We start from the raw sequence: 27,570 nt of genomic DNA, 5'->3' as shown, positions 1-27,570 counted from the left end.
CTTGGCTTCCCAGGTGCCTCTTTTACAGCCGATTCCGCGAACCCCACACGCTGGCTGAGCGCGCGGCCGAGGCGGGTCCCAGCAGCGCCCCGAGGCGGCAGGGCCCCCTGGGGATTACCGTCTCTGAGAGGATCACAGCCTCGGACGGCTGCGGGGACGGGTCGGCCGGCTTGAACTCCTTGTCGAATATCTCCTGGTGCTTGCTGTTCCTCTTCTCCTTCTTCTTGTCCTTCTTTTCCTTCTCGGGGTCGTCCTTGTCCAGCTTGTCCTGCGACCGGGAGTGCATCTTCTTCGGCAGCAGGGGCTCCAGGGCAAACCTGAGGGACACGGGCGTGTCAACCGCGGGCCCTCCCCGGGGCGGCGACGGCCTCGCAGCCTGCCGTCGGGGACGTCGGGGACAGCCACCTGCGGGAACCCGGCGTGCCGCCTGCATCGGCCGGGCGAGGGCGACGTGAGCAGGGAGGCAGAGGGAGGCCCGAGACACACACTGGCCCTCGGCAGTGCACGGACCGCGGCTGCGCCCCCGAAACAACACGCGGGGACCAAACCCGCAGTGACGGACGGGGGCGGAGAGGGGGGTCTGAGGCTGCTCGGGGGTTCCCGTGGCTGGCCACGGGAGGCGGGCGCTTGGGGCCCATTTCGAAGGGGAGCCCTCGCCTTTTGGAGATTCGTACTGAAATATTCGCAGGAACAACAGGAAGGAACAGGCCGATGCAAAGGAATTTCTGGTGTGGCGGGCTCTGGACCCCGGGCACGAAGGCTGCTTCCGCGTGGAGCCCCCGGCCGGCCCGGCCCGCGGGGACGGGAGACACGTGCAGGCTCCGGCCAGCCCCGAGCGAGAGGCAAGGACCCCGCGGGCTGGGGGGTCCCCAGTCACCAGAGAAGTGAGGGCACCCCCACCGTGCTGCTCAGTGACACCAGCGAGGTGGCGTAACAGCATGGGAACGGCCAGCCTGCCGTGGAAGGGCGCCATGGCCGGGGTTCTGGGGCACGTGCCAAAGTGGAGGGCACGCCCCCTGCACAGCACTGCGTCTGCTGTTTCCGTGTGAGGCCGGGGCGGGGCTGTTTCTGTCCCAGAACGTCGGGGAGGGAAGAACTGGATCCAGTTCTGGGCCTGAGCCTCCCCCTCCGCAGCGGGAAGGCGGCAGAGGGCCCTGGCGTAAAGGCACGGAAACGGCCTAACTCCTGTGTGAGCACTGCTATGATTAGGGTCTCCGGTTTTTTAAAACGCAGCACCTGGAAATGCTGTTTCACCAGAGATGTGGTCTCTTAAAAGGAGTTACAGTCGCGCCGTCACAGGGCAGAACCGGCCTGACTTGTGATTTCCGCCAAATGTCCCTGACGCTGCGGGCTGCACGGCACTTCCACGCGCGGGAAAGCAGCCGGCTCGCACCCAGGCGCACTCACGGGGCTCCCCACCCTCCAGTGGGGCAGGGCCCGCAGCCCCCAGGCCCGCGGCAGGGCGGATCTAGTCCCCAATCGCCCGGGCTGTCGGGACAGGGAGCCCAGGCGGAGCTGCCCTGGGGATGCCCCAGGCCTCTCAGTGCCCGTCGGGCCTGACCTCCTGGGCCGCCCAGAGAATCGGCTGGCTTCCTCCAGGGGGACTGCCTGCGAGTCAGGGGACCCCACGACCTTTCCGGGATGGGAGGGGTGGCCCGGAAATCCAGGCCGGTGGGTGGCGCTCGGAACCGCGCTGCACGGCCACTGGCGGACGGACCGCCCAGAGCGAGGGCGGATCTCCACCCGCTTCTGGTTCTCCCGGTGGAGCCGGTGGCACCGCGGGGCCTGCTGGTGCTGAGGCACGTGCCACCTAGACAGTCGGGGCACTAAGTGCGGGCGTCGGGGATCAACAGCTGCTGACCCCACGGACGCAGACACGGGGGGGCACGACGTCCCTCTGAGCGGGGACACCGTGTCCCCCAGTCACACCTGAGCATGACCCCGCCTCCAGATGCACCACCACGGCGCTGGGGACTGCGGGGCAGGGACACACGGGAACCCCCACCGTGGGGGATGCCGTCAGCCACGTCCAGACTACGGGACGAGTGACCGGGGGGGTTTCGAGAAAAAGGAAAGAGAAAAGGTGAGAAGAGAAAGCCACTGAGTGGAAGAGAATTAAAGAGATGTATCCATCCATTGTGAGATTCTTGGCTGGCTCAATTTCTCAAGCAAATAAACTTAAAAATATGACGTTTATGGCGCAATTAGAAATTAGCACCAGTCTTTGATGATAACAGGAAGGTACTGTTAATTTTTTATGTGTGATAAACGGTTGTTTTTTTCCTTAACTTCTTACCTTTTAGAAATTCACACTGAAATGTTTATGGATGAAAAGACACCAACTTTGAGATTTGCTTCAAAATACTATGGGGGAGGGGGAGAGCGGGGTGCAGACGGAAACAAGATTATCATCGCAGCTGGCTTGTGAGCTCAGGGCCTCAGCAGCCTCTGTCCACCTCGGACAGGACTTAAAATTCCCTGTAATAAACACTTAGAAATGGCCACTACGCCGTACTGGTGTTGATGTTGGTCACTGAGGCATGCTGGGACACCTGGACTTTTTCCGGCTGGATATGTAGTAACCAATAAGCCCACGTCCATTATGCATTAGATATTATATCTATTGTAAGCAATGATCAAAAATATTACTAGTTTTATTCTAGGTTTTGCAGAACTCAAGACAGTTACTGTGGGGAAAAAAAGGATCTGTGGACACCGTCCAGCCCCGGGCTGCGGGGTGGGCGGCGGTGCATGTGCCGGGGGGAGGGGGGGCGGGCACGGTGCACCCGAGAAGAGCCAGAGGAAGACGGGGTGAGCCGGAGACTGCTTGCCCGCCAAAAGCAGCCGCTGACCGATGCGCTTTGCCCCGCAGGCAGCCTGTGCTGACTGCGAACAAGGCCGCATCTCCTCCCCGCTAGTTCCACGGCCAAGGGCGGAGCCTGGACTCTGTCCCAGGTGCCTGCAGGTCAAGGCTAAGCAGAGGCCCTGGGGGGTGTGGGTGGCGGTGTCGGGCAGGGACTGCCCGGGCTCCTGAGCTCCCCTGAGCAGACCCCACTGTTTTCATCAAAACCTGCACGTCCGCTGTACCCTGCCCCCTGCGTTTGGGGAGATATGCCACCTTTTCAGCCCTGGCCCGGGGATTCCCTTGGGGAGAGCTGGATTACATCTCTTCAGCAATCTCGTTCTAAGTGACAGGTGCACACGATTTAAATACCCCTACACTGAGAGTGTCCCACGGGCCCAGCCTCACCAACAGCAGATGCTGAAACATTCCCGTAAAGAGAAAAACAAACGGGCGCCACTTTCAGGGCTCTGCAGGGCACGTCAAATGCCGACAGATAAGGGCACTCGGGGCTCAGCGCCCCCGTTGGGCACCCTCACAGTCTGGGTCTGCGGGTGGCAGGGGCAGGGGCCGGAGCCCGGGGGCTGGTAGGTGACGGACTGTCAACCACGCGGGGTTGGACAAGCACACAGCTGTGCGAACTCGACTGTCACGCCACCCCAAGCTCTTCTCTGCCGTGTCCGCGGCGTGCAGCTGTACGTGTCTGCCACGCCAAGCACACCGGCCAGCGAGGCGGAGACTCTCGCTGGACCCCTGGAGTTAACAGGGGCGCACCCCACTTCTCCCCGGCCACGCCGAGGGGACCAGTCCCTCTCGGGCGGTGTGAGCACTCAACGACGGAGACCGGACCCCGAGCGGCTGGCCACGTGACGGCTTCCTTCTCGAGGACACACGAGACCCTAGAAGCCTTCTGGGGCACTGCGCTCGCACAGTCACGGGGGGTTTCCGTTCCAAAGACAGTTTTGCTTTTTAAAAAAAATTCCTCAGTTGTGACAAGACCGGCCCAAGGCCCCAATGGCTCCTCACGGGCCCCCCACAGTCCCCCGGCCACCGCTGAGAGCCACTCACCCGTCGGAGCCCGGCCGGGACGGGGTGCTGTCCGAGGACAATGAAGACACGGAGGCCACGGACAGAGGCCGGGACGAGGAAGGCATCGTGAAGGACCGCACCATGGACCGCGGCCGGCTGCCGCGTCTGTCGTCCAGGCTTGAGGGCTACGGTGGAGACGGGGACAGGAGGGGCTGGTTGGGCGTCTGTCCCGACACACCCCCTGCCTGGCGGGGTCGGACGCCGGGACCACGCGGTCTCGGCGGCCTGGCATCGAGACCCAAACTGCCAGCGCCTCTGTGGGCGGCGCGTGCACGTTCCCGTTCGAAGGGAAAGGGAAGAACGATGATGATTGGGGTGTTTTTCTTGTGTTTTCAAGCCTGACCTGTTACTGTGAAAAACATCAGAGAAAACTTCCTTCGTCTTTATAAAACCTTAAAGGCCGCCGTCTTTGCTGAGAGCACAAGGCATCAGCCTCGTCCGAAGTCACAGCAGGAAGTACCGTCCAGAAGATGTAACTTAGGGAGGAACATCCAGAGTGAGATGGAGGGACCTGCAGGATCTCTGGACGGGCTTCGTGCAGCTCTGCGAGTGGACGAGCCGCGCACGGCACGGCCGTGGGAGGACCGCACGTCTGCTGACTGAAACGTGAGGCTCCTGCTCCAGTTGGCGGGGGCGGGGGCTCCCTCCCAGGCGGTGGCAGGGACAGCGGGTTCGGTGCGGCCACCTGTGCAGCGCCCGCGCCCCTCCCCCCTGCCAGGTGGCAGACTGGTAATGCATTCTGCAGGAAAATGGCCTTGTGTGGAGTTCTCGCCCTCTCTGACACATTGTTGTACAATGTGTTGCTGTGTCCCTGAAATGTGCCATGTGTCAGCCTCTCATCAGCTGGAGAGCGCTCGTGTACCTGCTCCAGAGCCAGATGTCGGCACATCTGGACCCCGGCCGCTGCGGAAGCTCCGTTATGTCACCGAGGCCGAGGCCCTTCATCTCGGGGTGGCCCGGCCGCCGCCTCGCCCCCGCCCCAGCACAGCGGGCGTCTCGCTTGGCCGGCCACCCACCCACAGGGACCTGCTGGGGCCCCGGCTGAACGCAGATGGTGTGTGTCGCCGCTTCCGCATCTGAGGAGTGGGCCTGTTTCTCAAATGCGTGTTTTGCGCGTGAAATACTATTTGACTTGCACGCTGTCTCTTTAATAAGAAAAGGCCCAAAACTGCGAAAGAACAGGTGAGCCGGCCACGAGGCTTAGCCCACCACGTGTTCTGCATCACTAAAGTCCCCACACTGGTCTTCCATCTCGCTCCTGACCTCAGCCCCCGTTCCGGAGCCTTCCACAACCGCTTAGCCAAAGCCTGGTGCTGCCCCTCCCCCCAGCGTGGAGCTCTCCTGTCCCAGACTGGCATTCCCGGCTCCGGGCGGTCGGGCACCTCCCAGCTCCCTCCTCCGCCCTCCCTCCGCCCAGCCTCCCGCCGCCCACTCGTCCCGCCTCTGGCCTCCTCTCAGGGGGCCCTTTCCTCCCCGACCACCCCATCACCCTCTTGTCTCCGTCAGCACCCACTCCCTCCAGCAGGTGCGTCTTCGCTGACGGTTCCAGACCCTGGTACGCCAGCACTCCTCCCCCACTCAGAGACGCTGACCTTGGGCTGGGCACGCGCTCCCCGCTGACTTGGGACACCGAGAGGGCCGGTGCCCTGCGGGTCACTGATTTAACGCCCTGCACGGGTTGTATGGGGTGTCTCTGCTGCCCCACCCGCCCGGGGCAGCTGACGGTCACGCCGGTTCACGGACGTTACCGGCCCTGACGTGTCCCGGCACTGAAAGGACATCGCTGGCTTCCTGACGCAGGGGACTGAGGCCCCGGACACCCCGCTTCCTAAGCAGGCACCCTGCAGGTGTCCCGGTTCTGCTGCCCTTGGAGCCTGGCACCTTGGGGCGCTGTGACACGCCCCCCCCGCCCCCCCCCCACTCTGCAAACGCCCTCACCATGGTCCGCACGCCGTACTGCTTCTCCACCTTCTCCTTCAGCTGCCGGAAGCAGGCCTCCATGCGCTCGTGGAACGGCCGCAGGGCTTCTGTGACCTTCTCCCCGTGGATCCGGATCCCTTCGGCCAGGAATGGGATCTGAAAGACAAAGGGTCGAGCCTCCTCGTCCGCCGGTCCCTGGGCTCCGGAGGGGCGGGCCCGCCGGGCTGCAGGGGTGCTGGCGCTTGGTGGCCGCTCCCGGTCGGTCCGCGCCAGGCTAGCTGGTGGGAGCCGTCGCCGGGTTCACTGCCCCCAAACACCAACATGCTTAAATCAAACTGCTCCGTGTTGTGACCTGGACACGGCCACTCGGTGACGGCCCTGACTCGCCGCTGTCCGTCAGTCCAGGGGAGACCTACCTGCGCCTCTCCCCGAGTCAGGGAAGAGCTGAACGTTGATCTGTTCAGGTGTAACTTGATCTACTAGCCACGGGGCATGTCATAGGGCACAGACCTTTTTAATTAAACTCGAAGACTGCTGCCTTTGCAGGCCATCGAGAACCCTCCTCCAAAACACAGAAACCGCACAAGGTGTGACTTACCGTCCTGAAGGACATTCTTCCTTGGACAGGGACCCAAACGGATTCTCCCTTGAAGCTAAAAATAACCCGTCCTCTGCCAACACTGCTGTCACCACATGCCCACGCCAGCACTCCTCTCCCGGGCGTGGGGCTGCGGCTGGCTTTTACAGGCGCCGCAACGAGGCCTCTCGCTGCCCAGCACCCGGGACCCCCCGGAGCCCCCGCTGCCGGGGGGGGCGGGCGTCCGCAAGGCGCCTGGCTTCCCCTGCCTACTGCCCCCCCTTCCCATCCCCCCCACACCCGGCTCGGAAGGGGAGTTTGACACTTTCCAGTGCAATCAAGTCAAGAGGCTTCCTCTTAATAACTCATAATTAAATCAACAGACTGATTAAAAACAGATTTTCCTGATATAACAGAACACCCATCTCAACGAGCAGATCTATCAGTCAGAAGGATAATAAGTACACCACTGAATGTCACGCGAACAAATTCCAGAAATTGCACCCAGATGCATCAAGGCGCGAGTTGTGCGGCCGCCACTCACAACGCGCAGCAGTGGCCTCTCGGGGGGCGCTGTGGAGGGGTGGGCGGGGGGCCAGTGTGCGTCCGTGTTCGCAGCCCGCAGGCCTGGTTGCGGCCGCACCCACGCACAGTTTGGTTCGTGGCTCCTTCCCGCCTGCCGTTGTCGCCGACGGAAGGACAGCGTGCAGGCGAGATGCCGAGGGGCCTGGGGTTGTGTCGCATCCTGTGTGAATCGCTCCTGCCCAGGGCAGCTTCCCCGGGGCGAGCTGCGGCCGCGGGTTTGGGCAGCACGGCGGCCCGTGCTCACGGAGCCCCTCGCGCTTCCTGAGCTCCGCCTCGGGGGATGGCGGAGGCGGGCCGCAGCTGCGGACACCTCGGGGTGGAGGGTGGGCGCGGTGGGTCTCTCTGGGTGTGCGGGCAACGTGGGGGTGCTGCTGTCTGAAGGTTAACGCACAGCCACCCCAGAGACGGACGGCGTTTCGACGGAGCATGACCTTTCTCGCATGTGCACCACGCAATCTGACCCCTTCGGCGAGTTCTGTTGGTTGATAAACTCTGAAGTGGGCGGGTTCCTGACACCGAGAAGCTACTTGCTGGACTGCAGACGGATCCGTCGGGGCTCGGCCACTGGCACTGCAGGGACGGGAACTCGGCAGGGGAAGTGCAGGGGACTTGAGACTCCCCCTACCCAGGTCCCTGACACTGGTCACGTAGAGCCTTCCTCGGGGACCGGATCTGGCCCCTGGCCTGTGTCTATGTGGTGCTGGACTGCAGCTGCCAATAAGATACATGCCGGTTCACCAGCTGCCGGACCCACACCGGAGCCGGCACACGGCTGCCGACAGCCCTCCAGAGAGGCCCTCCGGTGCGGCGGTTTCCAGTGCGGCGGTTCCCGGCCTGGCCGAGCCTCAAACCCTCTGGGGCAGACCGCTGAACCCCGCCTGGGCCCCGATCTGCTCTAGGATAGAGCCTGGGAATGTGCATTTCTAAAGTGTTTCCCAGAGCCCGGACTGGGGACAGCCACCCCTTGAGCCGTTCAAACTGAGCATGAGCCTGTTCTGCAGAGACGCCCTTGTCACCGCAGCGCTGTACCGGAAGTTTGTCCCTGCGAGTCCCCTCTAGGCCCCTGGCCGGCCAGCAGCGCAGAGCGCTGGGGGCTGCCGCCTGCAGCTCCGGGAGCACCGCCCCAGGCTGCAGTGGTCCTGCCTGTCGCCAGCTGGGCGTGATGAGCGCGTCAGGTCTTTCGTTTCCAAAGAGAATTACGTGTGCGTCCCAGCGGGCCAGCACGAGTCCATGTGGATCCATCTTCGGCCACTCGGCCGGGGTGCTCCAGAGCACAGCTGCTCCAGGGAGCGGCCGAGCTGTGCCTTTGAGGAAGGGACTGCGGCTCCCTGGTGACTGTGGGGACAGTGGTAGGCCCAGAAGAGGCCAGGGCAGCCTGCACCCGACTCCAGCCCCCAGGAGGGGGGAATGGGCCAGCGTCACCTGTTCCAGCCGAGGCCAGGCCGACAGAGCGAGGAGCAGCCTGGCACTTAATGCCCAGCCTTCCCGCACGGTGGGAGGGGCCAGGGTGCACTTCCTGTGCCTCAGCGATGGGCGCTCTGCCCTCCCTCCGCTCGGAGGGGGCGTCAGAAAGAAACCAAACCAAACAAACTCACAGACCAAAACAAGAGAAGGCATTCTCAGTGCCCCCGACTTCTTATTTTTAACGACTGACTCAGTGACTGACAGGAAAATGGGGGTTTCCAAACCACGTGCAAATGAAGGCAAAATCACAGGTGATGTCGTGAACACGTATTCCCCAGCACTTGTGATCTGACGAAGCTGCTGGAAAACAGGTTCCTTCCTTTGGCGCTCCTGCACGCCGCTTTAGAATCCGCCCTTTGATACAGTTATTAGGGGCGATGACACAGTGCTGACACCGCGTTCCCTCTGGGGAACAAATTATTTTCCTCTGTCGGACTCGAAACTCTTAAAATCCAATTTGCTGGAGAAGCGTACAGGAGAAAAATCAATACAACTTTTGCAGACCAAACTAGTTTTTGTACGGCAATAGTTTTACAGCCGTCAGGAGCTCGGAATTTCGGACCCTCTGGCTTCGGCAACATCTAAATTGGAATCGCTCAGACATTTCAACTCTCTGCCTCTTTTTCAGTAACAGGGAGACCTGCGTACGACGGGGTTCCCACCCCGGGCAGTCTGGCCAGCGAGGTCCCCGGGGTCCGCCCCCCGTGTTCTCACCACAGTGTAATTCCAAGCCCAGTGTGTATGAGATGCGCACGGATTGGTGGCAGAGTCCCACGCATTGGCATGGCTGTTACAAAGTGCGTGCGCGCTCACACGGCAAATAGCACGTGCTGGCGAGGATGCGGAGGAACTGGGACCTCGCGCATTATTGCCGGTGGGATCCTAGAACAGGGTGGCCGTTGCGGGAAACAGCCTGGTGGTTCCTCGGACAATCAGAATGAAACAGAACGAGCGTGCCACCCAGCAAGCCTGCTCGTGCGCATGCGCCCAGAGTGAGAGCAGGAGGCCCGACACGTGGCTGTAAGTGTGCGCCCGTGTTCAGAGCAGCACTGTTCCCGACAGCCGAGAGGAGGGAACAGCCTGGTGTCCGCCGGGGGACGAGAGGGTAAATAATTCGAGGTCTGTGCGTATGATGGAACACCCGCCATTCAGCCTTAAAAGGAAAGGGCACCCACAGGTGCTACGGCATGGGTGAGCCTTGAGGGTGTAACGCTGAGTGGAATGAGCCGGTCACAAAAGGACAAGGGCTGCGTGACCCCCCCGATCCGAGGTCTGCGGAGCGGTGGACCTCACAGGGGCGGGGCCAGGGGCTGGAAGGAGGGAGAGTTGTTTAATGGGGCGGAGTTTCAGTTCTGGAAGTTCAAGAGTTCTGGGGGTGGCTGCTGGTGACAGGTACTGGACAGTGTGAGTGTCCCCAGTGCTACTGAGCTGTACACCTAAAAATGCTTGAAGTGCTAAACTTTGTTATGCAAATTTCACCACAATAAAATATAAAGTAAGTGCTTGTAACTTGGCCGGAAACCAAAGCGTAGTCTCACTTCCCACCCCTCCGCCTCATTGGATGGCGCGCTATGATGGAGGAGGGGTCCCTGGGTGGGGCTGGTGGGCCAGGACAAAGGGGTCCATGGGGGGGTCTCCTCAGCAGCAGCCTGGGACCCCTGGCTCGGCATGGTGGCCTGGGGCACAGCGCCTGGCACGAGGGGACCCTGGCTGCCGCCTCCCTGAGCTCTCTGCCAGAGGGGGCGGCTCAGAGCACGCGGCAGGTCAGCAGAGCTCCCACGAGAACCGGGCCTGACACCCCCTCCGCCGCCCGCCTCGCTGAGGCTGCAAGATGCACAGGTGCGTGAGCACGTAACTCCCCACGAACATGTGACGCCCGCCAGAGTGCCCCGCCCTGTGAAGACCACGTTGCTCTGAGGAACAACACAGCGGTCTCAGGGCCACGAGTAGAAAAGCGAAGTAAGGTACAGAACTGCAGCTGGGAAGACACGAATGAGGCCCCACCGACCCTGAGCACAGGCAGGGAGAACACCCTGGGGGGCACTCTGTAGACTCCCACCGACACCACACACACACACGTGCACAATGCTCACTGTGCACGTGCACGCACATGCACGCTGGGCCCTAAGACATACGGTCCAGCACCGCCTCTGCTGTCCCGCGCGTCCATCCCAGACAGCTCCCAGCAACGGGCAAGCTCACCAACCAGAGGCGACAGATCAGACCCACTTGCAAGAGAGAACTTTCTGGGTGTCCGAGTTCCTGGCCACCGCCTGGAATGGAGCTCACCAGGGCGGCGGTGGGGGCTTCTCTGGGACAGACACACTCTGGCTGACATCCATGGCCTTGGCACCACCGGCACGTGCATGGAGGGTGGCTGGGTGGGCCTGGGCCTGGACTCGGCTCATGCCCCCCATCCCCAGCCCGTGAGGCTGCGTTCGGACACCCACCTGCCATGCGATCAGGTCCTTGAGCTTCTCGATCTTCTCGTGGGCCTCTGGGTGCTCCTGCAGGTACCGCTCTGTGAAGAAGGCCTGGGGGAGACAGGGAGGGCTGCTCAGTACATCTGCTCACCCAGCTTGCGGTTTTGCACACCCACCGTGCACCAGGCCCCCTGGCGCTGCCCTGGGCACCCCCGGCCCAGCGCTGCTGAGGTCGCTTGATGAGCCCGGGGCGGTCACTGGGCTCAGAGACAGTGTTCAGAGACGGTCTGTCCCAGGACAGGGCTGGAAAGAGAGAGCTGGTGGGTCACCTGCCTTTTCGTAATTTGCAAAGCCCCCCATGACGGCAGGGTCCACGATGCCGTTGAGGAGCATGGAGAGGGGGTTGATGGGGAGGCTGGGGTCGTCCAGGTGCTGCTGCACCATGCTGTTCAGCTTGTCGTTGGTCAGCTGCATGGTCTCGATGGCGTTCTCCAGGGGGCTGATCTCCACCTGCCGGGAAGGGGAGATGGGGCGACATCAGGCCCGCTGCCTTAGCACCCGCTGCAGGGCCCCGGCTGCAGCCCCAGCTCCCGGGGTCTCCTCGGAGAAACGTTTCTGAGTGAGGACAGGCTGCCCGCACCGCACGCACCTTCCCCCCCCGTGGACGAGCCCTGACTGCCCAGAGAGGGCCGCCGCCCTTTCAGTGCCTCCGAGTCCAGCCCCACAGCGAGCGACGCCGACCCCGAAGGATACCAGGCTGCCGAGCTCTGGTGTGTGTGAGTGCACAAGCACATGGGCGTGCACATGTACATGTATGTGCACATGTGCACACAGATGAAGGTGCCACACATGTACATATGCACACACATGTGTGTATGCCCCTGAGCAAACACATGCACTCAAAGCCCATGCGCACACATATGGATACGTGCATGGACAACAGTGTGCACATGCGGGCACATGCCTTGCATGTGTGTGCATATGTGCATGCACACAGGCCATTATGTGCACACCCATGTGAGTGTGCAGGCACCTGTGCACATGTGTGCACACACATGAACATCTGTGTGCACGTTTTTGCGTGCGCTTGTGCGTGCACGTGCATGGTGTGTGCATGTGTGCACAGGCGGGCACCCCAGGGAGACGGCCCGACTGGTGCTTGGGCACATCCTGTCTGCTCTACAAGTGAGGCCTTTTCGCCGCGGGCCTGGCTGCTGCTTGTTTCAAAGAGGGTAAACGCTGCAGGGCATTTTGAAGCAATTTGTCACCGTCCTGTAGGCACAGGACGTCCTGTAGGCTGTCCCCAGCGGCACACAGGGACACACAGGGGCGGGGATGGTGTGTCGCTAAAGCTTTGCGTCGCCCACTCGGGGATCACACGCGCAGCCCTCACGGCTGTTAGCAACGGCAGTCCCTGCAGGAGGTGCGCTCAGCCCCTCCACCGTCTGCTGTTGAGCCCCCTCCTCCGGTGTCCTGGCTAGCTCGCCGAGGCCCCGATTACAAGGGGCTTATGGGAAGAGGCTCATTAAGAGGCTTAGAGCACGTGGCTGTGAAGGGCCTGCTCTTCTGCTGCATCTCACGCGTGAGCATCAGCAGCTCCCACGGGGCCAGCGAGGCCTGGTGCTGCCACTCATCTCCTGAGCGTCCCTACGTCAGGAACTGCGTGGGTGCTACGGGCGCAGGGTGGGAGCACCCAGGGCGGAAAGCGTTAGGGCCCAGGATGGGGGCGGGCAGAGCCCCGGGCTTTGGAGCAGGAGGAAGGTCACCTGGGGCGGGGCGGGGTGTGGGGAGCAGGGCTCACTCCGGGGCAGCCCGGGGTTCAGACGGTAAGGACGGAGGGGCGGAGAGGAGACGGGGCTGGGAAGACAGGTTCCCGCGGGTTCTAGAACCAAAGCAGGAGATTCCCAGGGGATTCCCTGCCCACCAGGTGGTGGCCACGCCCTCTGGATGAGACCCTGCTGGGCACAACAGGCACAGAGGCACCCCGAGAAAACGTTCGTCCTCCCATCAGGTCTTCAGCGCTGGCACCCAGCGCGCCCGACGCCGCCCTGTGTGTGACGAGGACCCGCTGCCCGGCCGACCCTGGAGCAGGGGCCCCAGACGTGGGGTGTGGGGTGGCTCACCAGGGAGGCACAGCAGGGCTTAGCTAATGAGATGCGAGCAGTTATTTCTTCAAGAAGGGCTGCCCTGCGGGGGATACCTGGAGCTATTTTTACTTGGGATGAGCACCATTAATCCAGTTGTTTGTCATGGAAATGGCAGTGAAACCCCTGGGAAGCAAGACCTGAAAAACTGCCTGCAAGTCGGACGCCTTCTCGCGCGCTCCTCCGGCTGACCTGAAGGGGCCGCCAGAGCGGCTGGGGAGGACGGGCCCCCACCCCCCACTCTGTACTTCTCCCAGGCCAGCCCGGCTGTGCGCACACAGCCCTCGCTGGGCACTGGAGGGCCAGGAGACCCGAGGCTCCGAGCCGCCCGAGGAGGGGTCGCGGGCTCGGCAGGGTCTGCTCTGGGGTCTGCAGAGGGTGTCGACCACAGCGACCTCCGCGCACGCGTGGGAGGGGGAGGGCGCCTCGAAGGCAGGAGAGCCGGTCCCAGACAATTCCTTCCGGGGCGGGGGGGGCCTTACCATGAAAACAGATTTGACCTCGAACCAGCGTAAGATCCCAGGCAACTTGTACGCAGTTGTGTACACGGTCCTCTCGATCCACATGTTCTGCAGGGAGCACACGGCCCAGGTCAGACGGCCGCGTCGGCGGGCTGACGGCTCTGCCCTAAGGGGGGGTTACCACCCTGCGCACGGCCAGCGCTCCAGAACAGCGTTCCCCCTGGGGCCAGTGACACCAGGCTGCCTCCGGGTAGGGGGCAGGTCTGTGCCGAGCGGACACCTCACAGGCCACGCTCTGCTCGACAGTCACGCGAGCGTCCCCTGCTTCCCTGGCCAACGACGGTGCCCACCTCCCTGCTATGGGGCAGAGAAAAGGACACCCGGAGAGTCGGGGAGACCCGGACACGTCGGAACGAGGGGCCGCTCTGAGCAGATGGGTTTCGGGACGGCCGCTGCAGCGAGCTGGGCGTTAGCCTCGCTCAGTGGGCGAGAGGGCTCGGGGGGATAGCCCCACTGAGGGAAACTGGGCTTCGTTAAAGCACCTCTGACACAACGCTAAAATAAGTGTTTAAGCTTTAGCTATAAATACATTCTAAAAGGAAGATATGGACACAGGGAGAAACGTCACCCACTACTCAGACGTGGCCACTTAACGTTTTACAATCTATCATTCAAGATCTCTAAGCATTAGAATAGTGTGTGTATTTCCAAGAAGCATGCCCTTTTAATAACCTGGATTTCTTGTGACGTGGTGCATTACATATTGCAGGAAACTGTTTCAAGCGCATGGGTACAACTCAGCACACCCGTGTGAGGCCCCACAGGCTCAGCCCCTGCACCGCCCCCTCCCCTGCCACCTCCCCGTGACGGGGCTCACTGCGCGGCTGAGCCTGTCGGCAGTGACCCTGACACAGACTAGGGCATAGCGGGACACCTGTGACTCCAGGACACCACGCTGACTCCCAGACCCCTCCGACTGCAGAGGGGGCGAGGGGAGGCAGGCTGACGCCTCTGGGACACAGGACACTGGCCGAGGCCCCCTGTCCCGGGGCCAGTGCTCCCAGTGCCCGTGAGGCAGCTCCGTGGGCACCTGCAGCCCCAGAGCCCGCCCCGGGTGCTTTCCCCGATGTCCACCCTGGCGGGGCCTCTGGGTTGTGCCCCCTCCTCCTCCTCCTCGCTGGCCCCAGGCTCCCAGACCTGCCCCGCTGGCTTCCTGTGGCTGCAAGGGCCCCTGCGCTTATCGACAGCCCGAGGCTCTGTCAGGAGCCTGAAGGGCTATTCCGAAAGCCCCCTCTGTGTGCGGAGGCCTGATGGGGCCCCCAGGGGACTGCGCGGCCTCTGAGCGTCCCAGCCTGGGGCCCCCTACGTGACGCCGTGAGTCCCGCTGGCTCTCAGCTCGGGCCCCGGGGGCGGTCCGCCTGACCTCCCGCTCTCTCCTTCTCTACAGTGTTGGGACGGCCCGCGCCTCCAAACACAGACGTGGGGGGGGGGGGACTGGAGAACTGCCCACCAGCCTGCGGTTGGGGACGCTGCAGAGATGATGGCCTTACTGCCTGGGTGACCAGGACGGACAGGGACTGCTCAGAGAGCCCTGCCCTCCGCGCTGCTGCCCGGGTGTGCCCCGCGGGAGCCCTGCTCTGGTGCCCTCCTGGCGTCCGCCTCCCGACTGCCCGCCTGTCCCCAAGTGCCCGGCAGCCCCGTGCGCCATCTCATCACAGAGGCGCCGGCACCTGCGCCAGCACCCGGGGCCCAGGCGGGGGCCGCGGCACCGGGATTTCTGCACGCGGTGTGCGGGGACACTGACCGCCGCGCCGGGGGACCCCCAGGGCCAGGTCTCCCAGGGGCAGTTCTGTCGGGGGTGCAGTGAGTGAGCTTTGGGGGGGTGGGGGGGTGGTTTTGATTTTTACCGCGAACTCGTTGTCGGGGTTCTTCTCCCCCTTGCGGATGGGCCGCGAGTACTCGAACCGCTGGACCTCGTTCACCCGGTAGAAGCTGCGCGGAGACAGAGGCGCCGTCAGGCGTTGGACCCGGGGGGCCATGGGCTCCCTGCCGGAGGCGGGCTCCCCCGGCCTCTCCTCCGGACACCTCCGACCTTGACCGGGGCCAGAGCTGTGTCCTCCTCTCCCCTCGGCCCCGGCACAGGGACACAGGGACGCCGGCAAGGGGAACCACCACCCTGAACTCCGCCCGCCCCCTGTCCCTGCGCACCCTCGGGGACAGGACTCGCTGAGTGACAGCGACACAGGCAACACCAGAGACGGTGACGCCGAGGAGAGAGGAAGGGCCGGCGACCTCCACGTGTGTTTGCCATTTAAAACTGTTAGTCAATGATTTCTTAGTTTAGTTTAATAATCCGACAATTAACCTATTAACTTAGGTCAATAACTGATCATTTTAAAAAGTTAAGAAACTTGACGTCTTCATTATTTTTAAAGAGGTCTTGTGCACCTCAGCCTCAGGTCCACTCAAAAGGCAGGTGTGCGGCCTCCCTCAGCGGACGGCTGGTCCTCGCTGGGGCGGGCGGGGGTCAGGTGGGCGCCCGACGCGGGCTGGGGACGCTGAGTCACCCCCCGCACCTCGCCCCCCCAGCCGAGAGCATCCGCGCCCCCTCCACTTCCTTCACAGTCGGCCCTTGAGCGGCCCAGGGTTTGAGCGGCCCAGGTCCCCTTACACGTGCGTTCTGTCCAGTGACCACCTATTTCCCACCACAGCGGGGCCGTGGATGCAGAGGAGGGCCAACTGTACCCAGCGGGCTGTGCCATCTTATTTAGGGCGCTGGAGCAGGACGGCCCTGGGGCCAATCCCCCCAGATGCGGAGGGACAGCTAACTTTTGGAGGAGTCGAAGTTAGACACAGACCCCAGACTGCGTGGGGGTGGGCGCCCCGACCTGGGCGTTGTTCAGGGGTCGAGAGGGCTTCCCTCACTGCACCCCCCTTCCTTCCTGACGCGGGGGAGCATTCACTCCCCCTTTTCTTCCAAGCAAACAGGAGGTGCATCTGGAAAGCGAGGCGCAGGTAGCCCCTCATTTCCAAGGTCACGTGATACCGAGAGACCCGCACACCACCTCCCGCACCCTCGTGGGGTGAGAGACGGGGGCGCTCACCTGACGATCTGCTCCGACACGGGCCTGTGAAATTTCGGGGGCAGGTCCAGCTTGGGCTTCACGGTGAAGCACTGAATATCTGAAGGGGGCGGGGTCAAGGGTCATGGGCGGGAGGACACGGGCCAGGGAGCGCAGCCCCGAGGACACCCGACCCCCCGCACTGGTGGGGTGGCGACTGACGCCCTCCCGTCGCCGGGTCCCCGGGTCTGAAAGGATACACTGGCCGGGGGAGTTCTTGATCTCGTCGCCGGGGGGAGACGTGGTCTTCATTTTCTCCGAGTTGGGGAACTGCGTCAGCAGCCGGGCCTCGAAGTCCTCCCGGCGCTCGTACTCCTTCCCGCGGTAGATGAAGACCTTCCCCTGGGAACAGCGGCGCGCGGTCAACAGCGCCGCCGGGAGGGCCGGCCCACCCTGGCCTTCTGCGTGCAGCAGGCAGGGTCACCGGCTTGAGGGACAGCGAGCGTGTCACCGCGCGGGCCTCACCCGCCAGGAACGCGGGACACGAGCCATGTAAGTTAATGCCGCGACCTCAGCCCCGGACAAACGTCGCTGAACTCGGGTCCCGTGCCGCAGCCCTCGCAGCGACAAGCAGTGGGCAAAACCACGGAGACCCGGGGCGCGATCGCAGCCCGCCCTCTCGGGGGTGCACCCGCGGGGCGGGGCAAACGTAGGTTGACGGCCGTGAGCCTGTGAACCCCGGGGTTTCTCCTGCACCGTCACGGACGGGCTGCTGTGTCCCTTACCAGAGGAACAGCTGTCCAGCCACGCCCGCCCCACCCTGCACGCATGTGAACACGCACCCTTTTCCCTGGGTGGGCCAGTCCCCTTCCCCCCACCGAAGGGGCTTCAGGAAGCCCCGGGAGCTCGGAGCCCGGGCACGGCCTTCCCAGCAGATGCCCATGGAGCTGCGGCTGCGGCCGAACCCGGGGGAGGGGTCCACACCAAAGCAGAGACTCCCCGGCCTGTGGCCTCCCCGGCGGTGAGGGACCGCAGGCGGGGGCGGGGCCGCCCTGGTCGCCCAGTCGGAGACGCTGTGCGGACCACTGTCCATCAGCCCGTGACGAGGCAGCACCCACAGAGCTCTCCTGCCACAGGCTGCGTTTGTCCACCTCCAGTGACACTCCTGTCACCTCCTCGAGTTCCAGGCTGGAGAGGCCCCCCGGAGTTGGTGCGGACGGGGGGCCCGGTGCCCCCGGGGTGGGTGCCCAGCAGGTCCGCCCGCTTCCCCACGTGGGCGTCTCACGGAGGCCGCCCCCGTCTCCCGCAAGGGAAGCTCTGACTCCCAGGTGTCGCAGGTCTCTGTCCCCTCACAGGTTCAGCAAGTGTGTCTGGGTGTCACCCGAGTCACAGAACGGTGGCAGCGGGGTAGACAGGGTGATGCCGCTGCTGGTTCCTAAGCCTGCTGCCTGTACCCAGACCCCCACTCCACGCAGCCCACCTCAGGACCGTCCGAGCCCAGAGGACACCGGCGGCGAGGGAAAGATGCGATAGGAGCCACGGGGCCCGGGGACGGGGGGGGATGGGGGCCAAGGCCTTTCCTGAGGGGACTGGGTCACGTGGGCACGTCTGTTGTTTCCATTCAGGGGCACCGGGCCCGAGGCTCCGACCGGCTGGTCACGAGCCATCTGCCGTGACCCTGGACAGATGATGCCACACGGGAGGACGAGAGACCCAGATGGACGAGGGACCAGCGTCCCACCGCAGAGCTGCTCCTCCGTCCCCTGGGGCGTCCGCTCAGAGTCACCTGAAATCTGTCTAATCAACGAATCTCCAAAAGATAGAGAGAGACCTTCTGGCATTCAATTTATTTCCTTCCCTACTGAACGTATTCTAAGTTTCTGTAAATCATTAAAGAGGGAACAGTTTAAGAATTGAATATTTTACTCACTCTGTGCTTAGGTATGTCTTAAAGTACCATTATAGAAGAAAAATGTTCTCTTTCTCAAAAAAAAAACAAAAGTCAAGCAGAAGCCAAAGTGATACGTAATCTTCATCAGAAATATAAACACGCGGCACGGGCGTCTCTGACGGCTGCACGAAGCCAGACGCTTCAGAAACCCGGGAAGATTTAACGCAGAGCGGGAGCTATACAACGAGCATGGATTTACTGTGCTTTGCACTGGAAGAAAGACTAAGTAATAAAAATGTACACAAAGGCTTTAACAGAAAACCAGTAGTGAGTTATGGGCGAAAACACTGAAAACATTTTCTAGCAATGTCAATTTGTTTGCATTCTGAAATGGTCCTTTTAAGTGAGAAAACAAGGAGAAACGTGCATATAGTCACAGATATCCCTTGTAAGGAACATAAACGTTAACAGAATTGCAAAAAAAAAAAAAAAAAAAGAGATCAATTCAATTGAAGAAGAACAAAGCGAAAGGGACAGCGAGCCGGTCCTCAGAGGCAGCTGTCCCGGCCTGCGTGAGGCCCCCAGACGCTTCGCCCACGTGTCGTGACGGCCGATGCCACTGCCAGCCCGGCCCCTGCCGTGTCGGTGGGTCTGTGCGGCGGCGTGAGCGTGCTGCTCCAGCCCCACACGGCTGCTCGGGGTGGCAGGGCAGTCAGTGCCGCGTCAGTCGTGCCCGTTGAATACTTAATTCGCAGGTTGCAGTTTGTCCTTCGGTGGTGGCCTGGGGGTCCCCGGAGCACGTACCACGGGTGCCCTCCCAGCACAGCCCCGGCATCAGTTGGCTTGGGGACATCCCCCCCCGCCCCCCGGCACGTCGGGACACCAGGACAGAGCCATAGGCGGGGCTCCTAAACCACAGGACTGTCGGCCCAAGGCGGCCGAGACTCGGGGTGCCTGTCCCTCTCTCCCGGGCGCACACGGGGCCACACACGCTCCATTCAGCCCTGAGCCACAGCAGGTGACTCACCTCCACGCTCATTACACCCTTCAATTGGTTTATTCCAAATACAGTTAATTTCAACATCCTCCCTAATTTAGGGCTTATACCCAGACAGCCTTTATTCTTCCGTTAGAAGGGAAGACTTGGGCCCTGGCTGGGCCCTGGCTGGAGTAGCTCAGTGGATTGAGCTTGGGCTGCGAACCAGAGTGTCGCAGGTTCAATTCCCGGGCAGAGTTCTGGCGCGGGAGGGGAAACGGATGCGGAGGTGGATGGCGGGGAGGGCTGTGTCACAGTGTGTGTGTGCTCAGTGCCACTGGCCTGTACTCGTGAACACGGTTAAACCGGTCCACTTATGTGTGCTTTTCCACACGCTAGAAAACACACCTACATCTCTGAAGGACAGCTCTGGGTAGGAAAAATCACATGGCAAGTTCAGTGCAATCACGTCAAATCCTGTCAGTCCCCCCTGCCCCCCACCCCCTTGGCACCCTAAGCTCAGCACGCAGCTGTGAGGATATGAACAGTCAGGCTCCCACCCACGGGAGCAGAGCCCAGACCCTCCCTCAGAGCGGGCGGGGCCCTTCCCGCGCAGGGAGCCAGGCGGGCGCGGGCGGCACGGAACCAGGACTCACCCGCAGGAACGTGGGGAACCCCTGTCCGTAGTAGCCGACCGCGAAGTAGTCCGGCTTGGGCCGGATCACTTTGACGATGTTCTCGTAGAACTGGGCTTGCTTTTTCTGGCGGGAAGGAAGAAAACGCGTCTCAGGTTTGAACTGAGCGTCTGGGGAGTCCGTCTCCCGGACTCTTCCGGGGGGTGCGTCGGGCGCCGGCAACTCCAGGAGGGCACCCTGCAGCCTGCCTCTGACAGTGCCCCCTCCCGGGCTGACGGTGTCGTCACCCGCCCCGCACCGCTCCGGCCGGGCAATCCGACTGGAGAAGCCACCCTCAGCCCCAGCCGGGGTTTACGGGCGTCTCAGTGACCAAGCAGGTGGCCCGGAAAAGGCCTGCTGTCTCCTGACTGGTGGCCCGTCTTCAGCAGTCTCAGACACGGTGTTCATCAGATGGCGGGGCACACTCCACAAGAACGAGAAGGCAGAACTCTGCTCTAGAGCAACCACGCACATTACAGGGCCCTTCAGGCCGGGACGTGGACCGCGGGCGGGCAGCTCCCGCGGCGGGGACAGGCCTGGGCTGCTCTCCAGACCCCCCGGGAGCCGCTGGGGCTGCCCGGGCCGCGGTGCGCGAGGCGGGCTCAGCAGGACCCACAGAGCGCTCCCTCGTGGAGGCCCCAGGGTTCAGGGGCAGGAGCTCAGTAGGGAATGGAAAGTGCAGGCTCATGGGCCGCAATCGACCAGCAGATGAGTGGGGACCGTCCTCCCGGACAACATGCAGGACGACGGCCGGGGCCACAGGAGAACACCCGCACGGAGAGGGGCGGACCTACCAGCAGTTCGCTGAGCTGCTCGTAGTCGAACATCTCGTTCTCGTACTGCTCCGCCAGCTCCTTGCCCAGGGCGATGGCCTCCTCCCACATCTGCGGGGACAGGGACGGGGGAGAGAAGCCCCAGCCTGAGTCTGGCGGTTGGAGCGTGTAGAAGAGCAACACGACCGTCCACAGTGAAACGCCTCGGAAATGAGCTTGCCGGAATCAAAAACACTGATGGCAACGCTGGAAAACACAGTTTACTGGAGACTCCTGTCTTTTGGCTTATGACTGGTCACCTGCTGAGCAACCTGGCCACCCCCTGGCTCGTCGGTCACGCAGCTGCTGCTGCCCACAGCCCTGCGGATGCGCATGGCCACCGGAGCCCACCTGCGTGGTCAGCCGAAGAGCCAGGAGAGGGGGCCACAGGGCGATGCGCGGCCGCCACGAGCCGATGTCGCCCCTTTCCCAAATCGCCCCGTTTTTTTAAACGCTCTGTTCAGTGCCCGGAAAGAGCAGGAGTCACTCCAGCGCTGCACGAAATAAAGCCTGCTGGAAGTCCGCTCTGTGTGTGCAGGAAACACGAGGGTGCAGGGCCTGCCGTCACGTTCAAAGAGAGAATTTTGTGGGGTCACGTGTTTATTAAAATGCCGGCAAACTTCGACACCTGTGGAACAGTTGGCTGAAACACTGATGAATTCCCCTCATTGTCCTTGGAAAAATAAAATGAAATGGTTTGTTTTATTCTCCCAGGAAGCCTTCCCAGGTGCCGCCTACTGTCCCCCTTTGCTCTCCTTCAAGGACCCAGGATTCCCCAACCTGGAGACGCACCCAAGTGGGCACACCCCTGCCTATAGCCCTCAGGGACTGCACGCCCCGGCGGGCAGGGACCCGGCGGCCCCGGAACCTCCAGGCCTGAGCTCCGGGCCTGCTCAACACCGTTCCCGGAGCAGCGGCAAGGGCCGCTGGCTCGGAATCAGGAAAGCGTCCCTCCCCTGACGCGCCCTGTCCTCGGACACGCACTGACCGCCTCTCCGATCCCTGCCGCTGCGACGGACCCGCATCGCTCCGGGGGGTGCTTTCGAGCCTGCGTCATAGCCAGCGACTCGCACTCGCGCTTTCCTGTGTGCGTCCCGCGCCTGGCCAGGTGCGTGTCTGTGCTACACCCGTTTTGCAGATCAGGAAGTTGAGGATCGAGTCAGCCAGTTACTTGGCCAAGGGCACACGGTGGCGGTGGTGTGGATCCACCTCACCTTTGTCTTTCTACAAAGTTCTTGCTTTTGAGGACTGTCTCAGTCTGAGCTGCTGTTAAGACAGACCACAGAAAAACCCCGCAGGAAGGATTCCACAGCGCGCTTACTTCTCACGGTTTTGGAGGCTGGAAGTCCAAGGTCAAGGTGCTGGCAGAGCTGGTTCCGGGCAGAGGCTCTCCTCCTGACTTGCGGACAGCTGCCTTGCCACGGTGGGCTCCCGCGGCCGTGAGCAAGACCCCTCCCTTCCTCTCTAATTAGGGCACTAATTACCTCCCGGAGGCCCTCCCTCCAGGAACCGGCGCGCGGCGGTGCACAGGCCTCCCGCCCAGGAACCCGGGCAGATGCAGACGCTCGGCCCGTAACGAGGCCCAGGGCCGGCACCTGGCACTGGCGGCTGCCCCCAGCCCCTCCTGCCGGGACGGGGGAGGAAGGGTTGGAAAGGCAAGCCCTGGCCTTCAGGCTCCCACTGGGCGCACAGGCTGCGGAGTCCCACACCTGGCCCGCCCCGCCGCCCCCCACCGCCGGCTGGTCTCCGCCTTTCCTCAGCAGGAGGACCGCCGAGGGCCTCGCTTACCACCGAACCACCCAGCCGACTCCGACTACTTTGCACATGGCTGTGGCTCAAAGAAACCACAGGCTACTCTGGGTGAGGGAGGAGCCATTCGGACATAAGAGTTGCATTTTAATACTTTGAAAGACAAAATAAAAATAAGCCCAGGGTAGAAAAAGGGGGGAAGGGGTGGCACTGGCCTCCCTCCCGCCGCTTTCCCAAGCCTTCCCCTTGCGTTCTTCGAGCATCTCCGTCTGTGGCCGGCTCTTCCGGGGGCCTCTGCCGGGGCCCGGCCCCGGGGAGGGGCGTTTCTCTCCTGTGTCCTGTCCCTCCCGAGAGCCGCTGCATTTTCGTTTCCAAGGAAACATCGCCTTTCCGAGGAGTTCTCGCTCCTGGGACTGCTCTGCCAGGTCGCCCCTCTCCCGCGGCCGCCCGGAAGGAAGGCCAGGGCCTCCCACTCACCGCTCGGGTGGGCGTGCCCTCCATCACAGAGGGGGTGCTTCGGAGGGGCGGCAACGCTAATCGTTTTTAAAACACCCACGTCCTGAGTAGATACCTCATCCGACGCACCCCGAGGTTCCCTGGCGGTGTTTTCTAGCAGATTTGCTACACACACACCCCCCCCAGCTCCCCCCCCCGACTGTTGTTGGGGGTTCTGCGTCAGGGGGATTTTCTGCTTCTCACAGGACAGGGCTCTGCGGGGTGTGGGGAGCGCCTGTGGCCGCGGCGAGCACCTTGGGAAGCATTTAGAGCCAGAGAGGACACAGGTCCCACGGGATCCGGACTCAGAGGAGCTCGGTGAGGAAATGGCGGTCACCTGTGCGACTGACGGCCCGCCCGGCCCGGCCCACCCCGCCGTGAGAGCTGCCGGCGGCGTCGGGGCCACCGCGGAGTGGAAGGAAGGAAGAGGCTCGGGCCGCACGCACAGCTCTGCTTTCTCGCGCGGGGACCCTCGTCCGCCTCCCGGCGTTCTTGAAAGCGTGAGTTTTCTTGCAACATGGGACGTTCTTCCCGTCCGGGGATCTCAGCTACACGTTCCCCAGACGATGGTCTTTTCTTTCTGAACGTGCTGGCTCCTTCGGGGTGGGGGTGGGGGGGCGGCGCTCCATTTCAGTGAGTCCAAGCAGCGAACACTTGTTTCTCTCTTTCTGGTCAAACTCCTGCCCCAGTCGGAGACAGGAGCGGCTCCCTGGAGCCCAGCGATTCTCGATTTCCCGCGGAGAATGGCGAGCCGGGCGCCGGCCAGCTGGACAAGTGACTGCCCACCCGGACCACAGGCCCTTGCTAATAATTTGGGTAGGCGGTGACTCCCGGGGACACCCGTGGGCAACGTGGGTTCAGTCTGCTCCTGAGCTGCGAGGAACCCACCGCGGAGACGCTGGACGGGCTGCCTGAACGTCAGTTGCTCTTGGAAAACCCATCTGTGGTTCCGGATGGCTGCCGGGAAGAGTCACATGCCCAGACCCTCTGAATTTCCAGGGTCCCACATGGGTGTCTGATGTGAGGACAACCCCATGATGTGGGCAGATCCAGAGCACTGGCTGAGGTCCCCTCTGCGCCAGAAGGGACCCAGGTGGCGCAGACCTAGCACGGGGTCCTGTCTGCTCAGCACCGGCCAGGACGCTGCAGGGGAGAGCCCCTGCCGGTCCCCCTGGGGCGGGTGGAGCCCCGGGGAAGGATGTGAGTCAGAGAGAAGGCCTCTCTGTCGACGCGGGGCTGTGGCCCCACTGAGGGGCCAGCTGTCCTCCCCGTGGCCAGCAGCAGCCTCGGCCGCTGCAGCAGACAGAGCCGCCTTCGGGGGCCCGGGCCGTCCAGGGCTGGCCTGCTCCTCGCCATCCCCGCCCCTCCTCGTCACGGCCTGGCAAAACTGATCTCGTCCATCAGGGACCAGCTCAGTGCCGTCTTCTCTGCAGGTGACGTCCCCCGTTTCTCCTTGGAGGAAGCAATCACGTCCACACCTGTTAGACAGTGACCCGGCGCCCACCGGCGGGGCGGGGCGGTGGGGTGTTTGCCTGACCACCGGTCGCCCAGGGCCAGCCGTGCAGGCCCTGGGCCAGGCCGGCGCCTGGCACACAGTAGGCCTATTCGTGACTCTGCTCCTTAGAGAGCGTGCAGAGTGCGGGGGAGCTGGGGTGTCACCGGCTCTAAAAATAGGTTTTTCTCACGCTTTGATGGTAAGTGGTTCCTTTTTTGTGAGCAGACGATCGCTCTGACCACTCAGGCCAACTGCTGGCGAACTGAAGTGATTCCGGAGAACATTACGGTTTTCAAAAATCCAGGAGGTGCTGAGCATAAACCGAAAAGAGGGGGTGTCCGCACCCGCACGTCCTCTGCTTCACGACTTGGTTTTCAAGGACGGAACTCGCAGGACGAGGCCATTTCAGCCCCAGCACTTAGAAGAGCAGCTCGGCCATTCAAACGGAAGCAGAAACTCGCTCCCAGAGCCCTGCACTCGGCCCACGCGACGAGGCAAGACGCCCCGCTTCCTGACTCGGGCGCACGGCGAAGTGCGGACTCTGTCAGGGAGAGGCTATTTGGAGAGAGGACGCGACGGGGCTGCGGCTGGAAACAGTCACGGCGTCACGCGTCACGCGGCCGGGCCGTCAGGGAGGCGCCCTTGGCGGCTGCGGCCGGGCTGCTGGTAATCGGGGGTGGGGGGGGTGGGGTGGCACGTTTCACGGTGGTGAGTGTGGGTCCTGCCACCTGCTGCTGCCTCTCCTCCCTCCCGGGGGGGTGGCTCATCCTCCCGCAGGAGCCGGCGCTCTCCCTGCAGTGCTCGGACTGAAGGCTTCACTGGGGCCTAGGAGGCGCCGACAGGGCACAGTGAGGCCCACAACGCAGGGCACCCTCGGGCTGCCATGGTAAAGCCGGCAGACGGTTTTCGGGGCGAGGTGAGACCGGGGGGGGGGTGGGACGCTGTGTGTGTGGGGGGGCTGGGGAGACTGTCCACCCTGGAAGGAAGAGCTGCGGCAGAGTGAGAGGAGGCACCGACGAAGGGACATTGTGCAGAGAGAAAGAAGAAGATAAAGGGAACCGGGGCCCGGCTGAAAGGCATCCGGAACTTTCCAGAGGGGGCAATGCAAGAGTGCGTCTGTGCGACACAGGTGTTTTGGGAGCGAGTTTCTGTTTGTGTTTGAATGACTGAGCTGCTTTTCTAAGTGTTGGGGCTGAAATGGCCTCGTCCTGCGAGTTCCGTCCTTGAAAACCAAGTCGTGAAGGACAGGACGTGCGGGTGCGGAGGAGTGAGACAGAGAGAGGTCACCACAGGACCCGGGGAGTCTGACGGCAAGGCACAGAGCATGCCCTCGGCAGCTGCTGCGGGGCACAAGGCGGAGAGGCGTGTACCCGAGTCCGGCCCCCGGGCCCCCGCTGGAACCTGGGGCATCCCCGCAGCCGTGACACTGCCCCCAGGCCACGGGCCGCTGGACCGGCCTGAGCGCTCCAGGTCTTCCCGGGGCAGGCCTGCCCGGAACCTGCAGCCCCTGCTCCCCCCCCCCCCGGGGCGGGGGTGCTGTGTGCACGTCCCACAGTGAGAACCAGCCCCGGACGTGCGAGGGTCCCACACACTGGGGCCATAATGCGGGCGTCCTTCATCGCATGAGGCGACAGCCAGCCCCGAGTCACACTTTTGCACCGTTCGTTTCCACTTTATAACTCGGTGGTCCCCGGCAACGGCTGGTCTCCAAGGTCAGCGGTGGTGTTAAGTCCCCTCACCTGAGTAGATATGGCTTTGAAGCAGGATTGCAGTTTTTCCCCCTTAAAACAGCGTAAGCGTCAAGTCAAGCCCAAGCCTCGAGACTGACAGACCCCTGTGCGGCAGACTCCCACTCGGAACGCCGGCCTGCACGGAGCCGCGCCTGCGGCTCCCTCAAGGGACGGTCCCCAGGGCCGGTGCCTGGCCCTGCCTGCGCACCTGGGCCCCTGCAGTCGCTCTGCACGAAGACTGTTACTTCGAGCAGATGCCCAGGAGTCGGGGCGGGAAAAGCCGGCCCTGCTCTTGTGAGAATCCGTGTTTATCTGCCCTGCGGCCTCTGTGGAGCATATGGCACCAGGCAGGGGCAGGGGCAGGGGCAGGGGCAGAGTCAGGGGCGGGGTCAGAGCCAGGCTCGGGAAGCAGCCATGGAGGACACACTCCAATCCCACTGCAGGCTCGGGGGTCTGCCCCGGGTGGGGGTTTGGGGGGACATGCACTGCAGCCTCACAGCAGCTCCGAGCTCAGTCAGGGGGCACGTCCGCCCTGAGGACACGCCCAGCGACGGTGGCTGTCCCAGCGTTTGCTCCGGCACTGGCCGGAATGGGCTCAGTTTAATGAAAAACGAGTCACAGCGGTGAGGACGACAGCGGGAACTCTCTGTACCTTCCTCTCGGTTCTGCGGCCGACCTGAAACTGCTCTGAAAAGTCAAGTCGACTTACAAAAAGGGCGGGGCGCCCAGCCTGTGGTGGCACAGGGCTCCCTTGGGGGGGGCGCGTCACAGACACAGACGCAGACGCAGGGGACACTGCCTGCTGCATCATTACTGCTGGGCGCCCCACAGACAGACGGATGCTCCGGCCCACCGAGACCCCCCGAAATGCATGTGCATTTCAACGGGACCCCAGGGGACCCAGGGGGCCGTTAAAGGGGAGCTACTCAGAGCAGGGGCTATAGGACGCACGTGGGGAGTTCCCGGGCAGGGCAGAGAGAGGGCTGTCTCGGGAGGGAGGGGCGGGAGGGCCCCCCGGGGGCGGAGCGTGGAAGTGCCCCAGCAGGTGGAGGAAGGGTGCCAGGTGGAGACAGCAGGCAGGAAGGCCAGGTGGTCGGAACCACAGAGCACGCACAGGAAAAGGGAGACCTCGTGGGCAAAGGCAGGCAGAGACCTCAGGTGTAGTCCACCTGCCAGGTGAG

At 63.0% G+C, this 27,570-nt stretch overlaps 1 protein-coding gene across 2 annotated transcripts in view; it reads right to left on the bottom strand.

The window, feature by feature from the left end:
• Positions 1 to 27,570, bottom strand: part of DOCK1 (dedicator of cytokinesis 1) — a 345,843-nt gene that overhangs the window by 7,136 nt on the left and 311,137 nt on the right. For both annotated transcript variants that reach the window (XM_045853767.1, XM_045853768.1), the window contains exons 39-49: positions 20,903 to 20,992; positions 20,091 to 20,195; positions 16,828 to 16,969; positions 16,610 to 16,688; positions 15,413 to 15,497; positions 13,527 to 13,613; positions 11,234 to 11,410; positions 10,928 to 11,011; positions 5,870 to 6,007; positions 3,911 to 4,056; positions 119 to 317 (exon numbers count right to left, since the gene is read on the bottom strand). In XM_045853767.1, coding sequence (XP_045709723.1) covers positions 119 to 317; positions 3,911 to 4,056; positions 5,870 to 6,007; positions 10,928 to 11,011; positions 11,234 to 11,410; positions 13,527 to 13,613; positions 15,413 to 15,497; positions 16,610 to 16,688; positions 16,828 to 16,969; positions 20,091 to 20,195; positions 20,903 to 20,992 — 1,332 coding nt within the window. The remainder of the gene's footprint in view (positions 1 to 118; positions 318 to 3,910; positions 4,057 to 5,869; positions 6,008 to 10,927; positions 11,012 to 11,233; positions 11,411 to 13,526; positions 13,614 to 15,412; positions 15,498 to 16,609; positions 16,689 to 16,827; positions 16,970 to 20,090; positions 20,196 to 20,902; positions 20,993 to 27,570) is intronic.

The sequence above is a fragment of the Phyllostomus hastatus genome, unplaced genomic scaffold (genome assembly GCF_019186645.2).
Source record: "Phyllostomus hastatus isolate PE091 unplaced genomic scaffold, TTU_PhHast_1.1 phas_scaffold_1066, whole genome shotgun sequence".
Taxonomy (NCBI): domain Eukaryota; kingdom Metazoa; phylum Chordata; class Mammalia; order Chiroptera; family Phyllostomidae; genus Phyllostomus; species Phyllostomus hastatus.
Note: the sequence above shows the minus strand (reverse complement) of the source record. Positions and strands in the feature narration are given on the sequence as shown.